This window comes from Patiria miniata, unplaced genomic scaffold (genome assembly GCF_015706575.1).
Source record: "Patiria miniata isolate m_02_andy unplaced genomic scaffold, ASM1570657v1 HiC_scaffold_26, whole genome shotgun sequence".
In the NCBI taxonomy this organism is placed as follows: Eukaryota; Metazoa; Echinodermata; class Asteroidea; order Valvatida; family Asterinidae; genus Patiria; species Patiria miniata.
In genome coordinates, this window is record NW_024037065.1 from 1,727,000 (window position 1) to 1,738,573 (window position 11,574).

At 43.6% G+C, this 11,574-nt stretch overlaps 1 protein-coding gene across 1 annotated transcript; it reads left to right on the forward strand.

The window, feature by feature from the left end:
* Positions 1–7,667: 7,667 nt before the first annotated feature.
* LOC119733712 lies at positions 7,668–11,231 on the forward strand. Its single transcript, XM_038207096.1, has one exon. It carries the CDS (start codon positions 7,668–7,670, stop codon positions 11,229–11,231), a length of 3,564 nt encoding a protein of 1,187 aa, XP_038063024.1.
* Positions 11,232–11,574: the final 343 nt, after the last annotated feature.

The window sequence follows — 11,574 nt, forward strand, 5'->3', positions numbered from 1 at the left end:
AAATTACACCCTTTTCTCATTTATTTCCTAAAGAAAACATCATATCCCGTCATTGCCTGTCATTTATGATAGTAAAACGCATTTCTAAAGTGTCTAATTTTGTCATTATTTGGGACGAAACATCGATGTTTTTTTCTGTACGTGGACGGCGCCATGTTGTGTGACGTCACCGGCATCATTGGAGTTCACAAATACAGAACTAACGCATTACAGACACTTTGTGTGTGTGCGCGCTATGCATGTGGAACTGCCGTGGGTAGTGAACTGGGCCTCAACCTGGGCGAACCATACGTACGGATCGGCAGGCCAATACGGCGGTAGTTTTATGCTTACCGCAGTCATTTGTCCGCTGTGCCCGCTCGAAGTTGCAACAGTTTCTGCTCCGTCCTTTGACTCCATTTCGCGTATTTCCACCGTCAGGGTCACCAATTATAGTGGCTACAAGTACTATAAGGCTGCAGACAATATTTACGTTCAGGATGGTTTATTATCCACAACAAGTAACTCAATTTACGAGGCAAAGTGGAACAGCGAAAACATCGGTGTGACATGTGATTAAAACGATGAGAAATCTACAGTGCGCGAACTTTGACCTTAGTGTTCACACGCTGTCCACAGAGGGCGCACTAACAATAACACAACAATTTGGCTACTACAATAGATATAGTTCTATATCTATGGCGTCAATATGCCTCGTCCGCGCATAGAATAGAGGGTAAATAAACAATGGTACACTTTTCTTCCCCATAATCGTGTGCGTTGTTTGCACGAAAAAACGTAGCGGTCAAGCAATTTGCCCCTCCCGAAAAAGGCACATTTTCAACTTGCCTGCGCCCCTCCCGAACAGGCACATTTTCGTCCTTTTCAATTGTTTACATCATGTTTGAGCAAAAGTGCGCGCGCTTAATAGGACGCAACAATGGAAAAAGGACGGGCACTTCATGGGGTTCTTTTCAATTCGTCGCGTTTTTTCCATACCGGCGAATATGCGTATTTTTTCGAAATTGCGATTTTTGTGGTATTGATGGTTTCGTGACTCATCCTTTTTAATTCCATAATCTGACAGCTTAATTTAAAGTATTTCTTGAGATATGGACTCCGCCGATTGACGAAAAGGCTCAAGAGTCAAAGTCCCTTCTTTTCGATACTGGCGAACCCGTATTCGCCCCTACGTAAAAAATACTCTGCACTGGCCGTGTGTTTTATCATACCGACGAAACAGTTTAAAAAACTGGTAACCCTACATAAACCTCGTACACTTTTCGGACTAGCGCCGGGTACCAGTTGCTGAACAACTAAATCAATTCCATTGCATACTATTGCATTGCCGTTATTTACATACATCGGTACGGTGTAGACCTAGGCCTGACAACGATCGTCTTGTAAAAATGCAGCCTAGTAAAAGGTAAAGACAATGTATTGATATTTAAGACCTGAGTTTCATTTATTCATAAATTTGTGTTTCATTAGCTCAATTTTCAGTGTATTAGATCCCTGTGATTGCGTGTCTTAGGCCTGGCCTAGACCTAACGTTAGACAATGTTAGATCTGTAAACATGTCATGGCGGTAGCTATGTACTGTATGATTATGTAGCGTTGCATGTATTATACAGCTCTATGTATTGTGTATGTAAGTGATGCCAGCGTTCACATGTCATAGGAGTATGGCTCATGCAACATCAACAGCGTAAATTATTGAATAAATGCTCATGTACAAAAACATGCACTGAAAGAACAGCTACTCAGCAACATGCTGTAACTGTGAGACATGTTTACATACGTAGCAGTGCTATGACCGAGTATAGCATTACTAGACTGAGTTTTATAATATTACTAGGCCTAGCTGGCATGAGCGTACTAGGCCAAGGCTGTGCTGCGCTTGCACGCCATGTTGATATGCATGAACTAAGTGCATGTATTTTATGCACAATGCTATCTTTTAATCTTACATTAGGGCAAGCACACATGTTATAAATGATAAGTTTAATCATTTGAACAGGTGTTCGACATGCTGTAATTATGCTCTGTATACTTGATATGTATTTCGTGTGTTAGATTGGTTTACTAGCAAGTCATTTTTTTGCCATCAAGCAATAATTCCGAGCTCTTTTACAAAAGGCGTTTATCATGCTATAATTTTACTGTTTATGTTCTTGACAGCAGAGACTGTACATGTTATCTTTGGCATGAAGGGATTGCCTCCCGAGGATCCAACGAGATATCATCACATTTGTACGACTTTCTTGTAAAAGCTGATACAGATGGAATAGAAGAAATAGCACTCTTCTCGGATGGATGTTCAGGACAGAACAAGAACACACCAGTTGCAACAATGCTGCTAAATTTTGTGAACAATGCACAAAATGTCAAGCAGATTACTCTGTATTATTTTGAAACAGCACACGGTCAAAATGAGGGTGACTCAGCCCACAGCACAATAGAACGGGCTTTTAAAAGAGCTGGCAATATCTACTTGCCATCCCAGTTAGCAACTGTTATGAGTTTGGCGAGGCAAACTCCGTCTCCCTATAAAATTGTTCAAGTTAATCATCAGGATATCCTAGACTGGAAAGAGCACGCAGAAAGATTGGGAATATTAAGAGTTCGCCAGACGGAGGAAGGCGATCCCATCAATTGGAAAAAGCTTAAACAAATCCGAGTACAGCATAACAAGCAACATACGGTGTTGCTAAAAATGTCCCACCTTGAAAGAGAGTTTGGCACCTTGAACCTTTGCGGTCAGAGACGTACGCCAGGGGTGCTAGCCACTCAAGCCCCCCGTAGAGCATATGATGCAGGTCCTCCAAGTATTGCAAGTGCAAAGTATGATGATCTGATGAGTCTTTGCACAGGTCAAACCCCAGTGATAAGACATTCGGAATACCAGCAGTTTTACAAAGAATTGCCACATCTCAAAAAAAAGTAGTCCCTATCAATGTTTTTGATCAGTGCTAGACTCGTCAGATCATCAGCTCATACTTTGCTCTTCCTGACATGCTTCATTGGCGCTGGCCCAATCGTTTCTATGAAATTAAAACTTTTAGCTTTTGAGAAAGGTTTAATCACAAGGGAAACTGACTGTGTATCATAACAATTAAATGTTTGGGCAAAGGGATGACTGAGGTGGGACTCGAGCCTGTCACTTGCAGACTGCCGCTCCAAAACTTCTAATTTCATTTACAATGTAACAGCAAGAACATGTATTTGTAGACAATTCTAAAGTTTTAACAAAGCAGAAGTACCCTTTAAAGTTTTGATTGTCCAGATTTGTGTAAAAAACTACATGGTCTTAATAAGGTATGAGACAAGATTTGTTGCATGAAAAATTGATTTGAAGTTCCATAAATATTTCATAAATTGAATACAAAATGTAAAAATGTTAAGCCTTTGAAAAAAAAGGCAATATTCTAATGATGTAAAATACACTCATTTCAGCTTTGCAAAACTCAATGAATTTGAATTACAACACTTCGTTATTGCCACAAGTGTTAAAATTATTTAAGACTTTCATGAACCACTCTACAAAATACTTTGATGCCCCTCTGCAAATCTAGAAAAAATATGCAATTTTTGATGTTTGATAAACAAGGACAAACGCATATTGGCATATTGTGTCTTACACAGTACAGCCCAAAAGCACATAAGTAAGGAAACTAAACTAGAAATAAACAACATTTTTCAAACCTAACTTTTACACAAATGTTATTAAAATGAATGAAATAAACATACAGCACAAATTTGAATCGAATTAACTTGCTCAAGTGTTTTATTTTAAGTGTTTGAACCTCTTGCAAGGACTGGATTTCAATATCGCTTCTTCATATAGGCCTAGGCTCTTGTTTTGTCGCCGTACTCGCCCACGCCAACTCACCAAACTCAGTTTAATATATTATAGTAGAAAGTGGTAATAAAATTGACAAATTGATGCTTAATTGCGTTAAAACAGCCAGAAAATGTGATTACTAATCATTTGCCTTTGTTTGCGTGCATTGCGTACTGGTTCGTCAGTATGGGATAAAATAAACGCAGTGTGACATGGCGCGGCATTTTTTTTTCATACTGACGATTAAGGCACATAAAGTGACGAATAACTATTTGGTTCCGATTTCTGTTTTTTCCATAATGACGAACGCGTATGAAAAGCTCTAAATGAAATATTACAACTCCTTAAAACTCAAATGACACGAAAACATCAAATTCAACATGTCCAAGGTCTGTATGGGTCTTTATGTTTGATTCCACTGGAACCGAGGGTTCTGTAACTAATGCACAAAAGCAGTTCAGCTTCAAACCCGATTTACTCGAAACGCGCTGTGTTACCTGTTCGCCAGTATGGAAAAAACGCGACGAATTGTTTACGTCATGTTCGAGCTAAAGTGCGCGTGCTCAATATGACGCAAACAGTGCAAAAGGGACGGGCACATTGTAGGGCGATAGCACTGCACATCAATAAAGGGTTAATAAACAATAGTACACTTTCTTCCTCATAATCGTGTGCATTGTTTGCACGAAAAGTTCTCAAAAACGCTGCTAGCGGTCAAGCAATTTGCCCCTCCCGGACAGGCACATTTTCAACTTGCCCCTCCCGAACAGGCGCATTTTCAACTGGCCCTGCACTAGTCTATCTATACTACAATTCAAGGAATCTCTGTCTGTCTGTCTGTCTGTGTGTCTGTCTGTCCGTCTGTCTGTCTGTCTGTCCGCCGATTATCTCCAGAACCGGGCACCGTATGAAGTTGAAAATCGGCGGGCGTATTGCTCGGGACACCAGAATGTGCAGTGCCAAGTTTGAAGTTGTTTGGACCAGCGGTTTCGAAAAAGCTGCAAAAAGCATGATTTTCTGAGCCTCAACGTGGCAGAGTATAGCCTAGAACACGCGGAGTCCTTTTCAATTGTTTACGTCATGTTCGAGCTAAAGCGCGCGTCCTCGCATAAAATAATAAGCCGCGTGTAGAATAATAAGCCGCGTCAATCATAGATATAGTTCTATATCTATGGCGTCAATATGCCGCGTCCGCGCATAGAATAGAGGGTAAATAAACAATGGTGTTGAGGCCAGTCTTCTGCGCGCTTCTGGTTTGCGTACTGCGCGCACTTACGCGTTCTTAATCAGTTCAAATGTTACGCGTGGCAACTACTTGTTTTCAGTTCGTTCGCCACGGCCAGCTAGACAACAATTTTCTTTTACCGTTCTCTATTGTTCTCTCTCATTTTCATTGAGTTGTTCATTTTCTAAGATGAATCTGCATGTACATCTGTGATGCCTGTTCTGAGGTATGTAATGACACCTGCAGTATGAACAATAAACCAACTGTTAATCATATAGACAGGTTTCTAGCATCGATAATTCTAGAAACTATAGGTCCGATTGAGATCGCGTTATTGGAAATCGGCGGCCTGTGGCAAAATGTGGGGAAATAGAATTTGAACCCTACATTTTAGTAAAAGAAAAATTGATTATGAACTGTAGATCTACTGAATGTGCTACCCAGTTTCTTCGTGAACATTTGTAGAGTGTAGCTATAGAACTTTGAAGTAGAATTACTGCGGGTTCCCTGTATTTCTTCACCCGTACCGGACAATTTCGGGCATCGATAAATCGTCTTGCCTTGATGATGTCGCCATAGAGGGCGCTATATATTTACCTACCGGTTTTATGATGCCGTAATATCATTTCTGTTATATTTCACGTCGGAGAACATCAAAGAATGATGGATGCCAAAGATAGTGTTTCTCAAATTTCACCCATGAGTAACAGAACATCAAGCTCAGTTCATGTGAAAGCAGCCGCAAAACGAGCTGAACTGTTATGTAGGCAACGTCTACTGACAAAGAAACAAGAATTAGAATCTAGACATCTTGCTGTGCAACAAGCTAGGCAACAGGAAGAATTTAGACTGCAGAGAGAAAAGGAAAACTTCGACCTGCAGGTAGAAATAGAAGTTTCTGAAGCCAGCATTAGTGCTATAGAGCAATATGAAGATGAGTTTGATCAGAAAATCAGATTCAAGTTGCCCGACGAAATTCCTCATCCGGCGGCATGTGCAAGTTCTGTGTTGGGTGATAGATTGAAGCTGGAGCATCTGAAAGGGTCTCTTCAAATGAAGAGCCCAACAAGATTGAAAATCCTTGGTCGATACCGCAAGACTTTCAAGGTAAAGTAGATGAAGTCGAAAACCGGATGCCAGAATTGACTCCGCAGGTGAATATAGGCCAGCTACACAAAGATTGTGCTCAGCTGGATCACCATGATGTGCCTGAGCCAACTACAGCACAACGGTATCAACCACATCTGCAGCCCATTTCCGATATCGGTGAGCTGACGCAACCTTTGATCAAGCAACAAGTTAGAGCTGCGTTACCAGCACAACAGATAGAAACCTTCAATGGCGATACACTGAAGTACACAAGATTCGTCAAGTCCTTTGAGTTCGGTGTCGAAGACAAGACCACAGACGGTAGAGATAGACTGAATTATCTTTGCCAATATACCTCCGGAGAGCCCAACACTCTGGTAAGCAGTTGTTTACATTACCATGATGCTGAAGAGGGCTACAGCAAGGCTAAAGAGTTGCTAGCCAAAAGATACGGCAACAGTCACAAGATTGCTCAGGCGGTTTTAAACAAAGCCAATAATTGGCCTGACATCAGAGCAGAAGATGCTACTGGCCTGAATAAGTTTTCGATATTCTTATCGGAGTGCAAGAACATGACAAGTTCTGTCAGCGCTCTCAGTGAATTGAACCACACCCAGAGCATCCAGATGTTGGTCGAGAAACTTCCGTACAGACTGCGCAGCATGTGGAGAAACAAAGTGTATGAAGTGGAAGAAGAGAAAAAGAGATGCATTGTCCTTGACGATCTGGTGAGTTTCGTAGATCGACACTCTCAGATACTCTCCAACCCAACGTTTGGAAGGCTACGTGAGACTCCCCACCTAGGCAAGAATAACATTGGAGAGAAGAACAAAAGAGTTCAAGTCAAGAAAGAGGCATTTGGCACCGCTGTGAATAGCCATGCAGAGAAAGCAAGGCAGAAGAAGTCTTGTCAATTCTGTGGCGGTAACTCCCATCACGCTACATTAGAATGCATGAAATTCGCGCAGTTGAGTTGGAAGGACAAGTCGTCATTCTGTTTCAAACACGGATTGTGTTTTGGCTGCCTGGGGGTCGGTCATAGGAAATCAAGCTGTAAACAGAGAGAGTTAAGTGAATGCAGCAAATGTCCAGGCAACCATCCAACAGTTCTGCATAATGATGAGAAAATCACTAAGACGTCCCACCCAGCGCAGAACTCTCAGACCCAAGTCACAACGGGGTGTGCAGGTGTACTAGGGGCTGGGGCGAATTTGCACGCATCTGGCAGTCCTCGAATGGCTATCGTACCCGTCTTAGTAAAGGCATCTTCAAGTCATGAATGCATTGCCACGTCCGCATTTCTAGACAACGGATGTGGAGCAGTTTTCGCAGACAGCGAGATTTGCAGAGCACTGAAGGTGAGAACAAGGAAGAGAAGTATAATACTGAAAACCTTGAATTCAGAAGAAGTTGTCGACTCTGCTATCGTGATAGATAGACTCCAGTTGGGAGGGATGATAAGAGGAGAACAGCTTCATCGACCTACCTGATGTGTATGTCAAGAATGACATTCCTGTGTCGCCAGAAGACATGGTAACGAAAGATGATCTGCAGGAATGGACCCACCTGTCACACATACAACTACCACAACTGTGCAGCCCAGCGATTCCAAGGGTAACCCTAATCATAGGTATGAACGTACCAGCTGCTACAACACCAATTGAGGTCATCAGAGGCAACTCGGGAGATCCTTATGGTGTTAAGACCCCTGTGGGATGGGTCATCTATGGAGTGCCCGGCAGACCCAAATCCCAACTTGATGCGAACTACATCAACGTACTAGATGGCTTGACCAACCTGGAAGATCAATACAAGCACTACATGAACTTAGAATTCAATGAAAGGTTGGGCGAAAGCCAAGATGAAAGTGCACTGTCAAGGGAAGACATGCGCTTCTTAGACATTGTCAAAGAAACTACAGAGTTTCAAGGCGGTCACTATCAGATGGCACTACCACTACAGCGACCCACAGTAAGAATGCCTGACAACCGCTCGCTGGCAGAAAAGAGAGCTGTTCAACTGAAGCGGAAGTTCGATAAGAACCAAGAGTTCAAAGAGAAATATGTGCAAGCTATGGAAGATACCATAGGCAAGGGTTATGTTGAAAAGGTTCCCGACAGCCAGAAGTTCAGAAGTGATGGTAAAGTCTGGTTCATCCCACATCACGGTGTTTACCAAGTTCAGAAGCAGAAGATGAGAGTGGTGTACGACTGCGCCGCAGAGTATGGTGGTGTTTCCCTGAACCGACAGCTGTTACAAGGGCCAGACATGACCAATGGTCTCACAGGTGTGCTGATGAGATTCAGACAAGAACCAATTGCCGTCAAAGCTGACATAGAGGCAATGTTCTACCAAGTGAGGGTGAGATCGGAAGATAGAGATCTCCTAAGATTCCTATGGTGGCCAGGTGGAGATCTGAGTCGTGAATTAGAAGAGTATAGAATGACAGTGCACGTCTTTGGTGCAGCATCGTCTCCCAGCTGTGCCAATTATGCACTACGTAGGACAGCTACAGACAACGAACAGCGCTATCGCTCGGAAGTTACGAATGCTGTCAGGAAGAATTTCTACGTCGATGACTTTTGCAAGTCAGTACCAGATAAACAAGAGGCCAAGGTCATCTCGAGGGAAGTGACAGACCTGTTAGCTGAGGGTGGATTCAGACTCACCAAGTGGGTCAGCAATCAGCGAGAAGTCTTACGGTTGATTCCTAGGGAAGAATGGTCTAAGGAGGTAAAAGGCCTGCAGATTGATCAAGATGTTCTTCCACCAGAGAAAACTCTTGGAGTCTTGTGGTGTATGGAGAGCGACACCTTCGGCTTCGAGATCAATGTGAAAGATCGTGAACCCACACGTCGTGGTATACTATCCATTGTGAGTTCAGTTTATGATCCGTTGGGAATGGTCAGTGCTGCCATTATGCCTGCCAAGTTGCTGCTTCAGGATCTATGCAGATTGAAGTTGAACTGGGATGAGAAGATTCCTCAAGAACACCTGCACAAATGGAACCTTTGGCTGATGGACCTACCCAAACTAGAATGCATCTCAGTAGATAGATGCTTCAAGCCTGAAGGCTTTCAGGATCCTGTTAGTGTGCAGATCCATCACTTTGCCGATGCCAGTGAGAAAGGGTATGGCGTCGTCAGCTACCTGAGACTACAGAACAGATATGGAGATGTTCATTGCTCCTTTGTTACATCCAAATCAAGAGTGACCCCGTTGAAGCAGCAATCCATACCCAGACTTGAACTTACAGCAGCCAGTGTAGCTGTGAGAGTACACAACTTGATAGTTAGAGAGCTGGAGATCCCTGTTGACCGGACTTTCTTCTGGACAGACAGTATGACCGTCATCAAGTATATCTGCAATGAGACGACAAGGTTCAAGTCTTTCGTGGCTAATCGACTTACAGTGATAAGGGACAGTTCTCATCCATGTCAGTGGAAGTATGTGACATCAGAACAGAATCCAGCAGACGACTGTTCAAGGGGACTTCCCATCGACAAGTTCATTGCCAATAGGAGATGGTTCCGAGGACCAGAGTTTCTCTGGCATGCAGAAGCAGATTGGCCTTCAACTTGCGTGACCGAGGAGCCAGAAGTAGATCGGGACCCAGAAGTAAAGCGTGTCATGGCGGCAGTTCCGATTGAAAATCTGCCGAGTCGGTCAAATGCAGTTAAGAAGCTGATAGAATACTACTCAGAATGGAATCGTCTGAGGAGAGCCGCAGCATGGTGGCTACGGTTAAAGAGATTCCTGAGAAAGAAAAGCAAAGAAGAATTCAAACATGACGCTGTGAACAACCTCACAGTGGAAGAAATAGAAGAAGCTGAAGTGAGTATCTTGAGATGGGTTCAACATAAGGCATTTCCTCACCAGATAAAGAGGCTTCAAGAAATGAATGATGGCCCTCAAGATCTCACAAGGGAATCTCCAAAACAGCAGAAAGTGGATAAGCTGTTAGACCAGTTAGACCCAGTGATGCACAAGAGCTTGATGAGGGTCGGCGGTAGGTTACAAGCCGCTCAACTCCCAGAGGAAGCCAAACATCAGATAATCCTGCCACAAAGGTGCCACGTGACAGACCTGATTATGCAACATACACACCAAAAGATTCACCACCAAGGCAGAAATCATGTACTTGCAGAGCTGCGCCGGAGATATTGGATTTTGAAGGCAGGAGTGGTCTTGAAGAGTGTGTTGAAGAGGTGCGTGATTTGCAAGAAAGTCCAAGCTAAATTGGGTCAGCAGAAGATGGCAAACTTACCCGCTAACAGGCTGCTATCTGAGAAGCCAGCCTTCACTAGCACCGGAATAGATTACTTTGGCCCCTTCAATATCAAGCAGGGCCGCAACATAAAGAAGCGGTATGGAGTAGTATTTACCTGCTCGACCAGCCGAGCAGTTCACATTGAGATTGCAGAGAGCCTAGACACAAGCTCGTGCATAAATGCAGTGAGACGCTTCATTGCCAGAAGAGGAAATATAAAAGAGTTGATTTCCGACAATGGTACCAACCTCGTGGGTGCTCATGCAGAGTTGAAAAAGGCGATGAGCGAGTGGAATCATGAAACTCTCGAGAAATTCGCAACTGATCGTGGTATCACCTGGAAGTTCAACCCGCCAGCAGCTTCACACTTTGGCGGCATCTGGGAACGCCAAATCCGTACCATTCGGAAGATACTACAAGCCATGTTGAATGAGCAGCATATGAGAGTGTGTAGAGATGAGGAACAGCTCAGGACCTTGATGTGTGAAGTTGAGTACACAATTAACAGTAGACCGTTAACCCATGCGTCTGGTGATCCTAAGGATTTGAACGCCATCACTCCCAATGATTTGCTCTTGCTGAGACCGAGCAGTCTATACGTCGCACCACCTGGTGTTTTCTCAGAGAAAGATCAGTATGCGAAGAGGCGATGGCGCCAAATGCAGTATTTGGCAGACCTGTTCTGGAAGCGATGGTCTAGAGAATACCTGATGGATCTTCAACGGCGCCAAAAATGGTTGTACCCTCAGAGGAACCTACACCCTGGTGATGTGGTGTTAGTTGCCGACAATCAAGCACCGCGCAGTTCGGGCCCCTTGGAATAGTGGAAAAAACCTATCCTGACAAGAATGGATTGATCAGGAGTGCTGAGGTAAAAACAAAAACGGCTCTTCTGGTGAGACCGGTCACGAAGCTTTGCCTTCTCCTTGAGCAAGAAACTTCAGTTCTAAAGGATCACAATGAGCCATTGTGTAATGCACAACAGTTATAGACACTTTGAAGAGACGAGTCCCCGGCGTCTAAACTGGGACACCTAACTGCAGGGTTTTCCCTAGAGTTGGGATGGGTTGCTGGGAACCCAAGTCAGATTAAAAGCAAGACTGACTTTAAGGGTCCTTTCAAGCTGTTGCTTAAGGATACCAACCAGACAGTGGATCTTCACAAGGG

What these genes read in the sequence shown, in the direction of transcription:
- LOC119733712 (XM_038207096.1), top strand. Translation starts at nt 7,668, where the DNA reads ATGGTAACGAAAGATGATCTGCAGGAATGGACCCACCTGTCACACATA.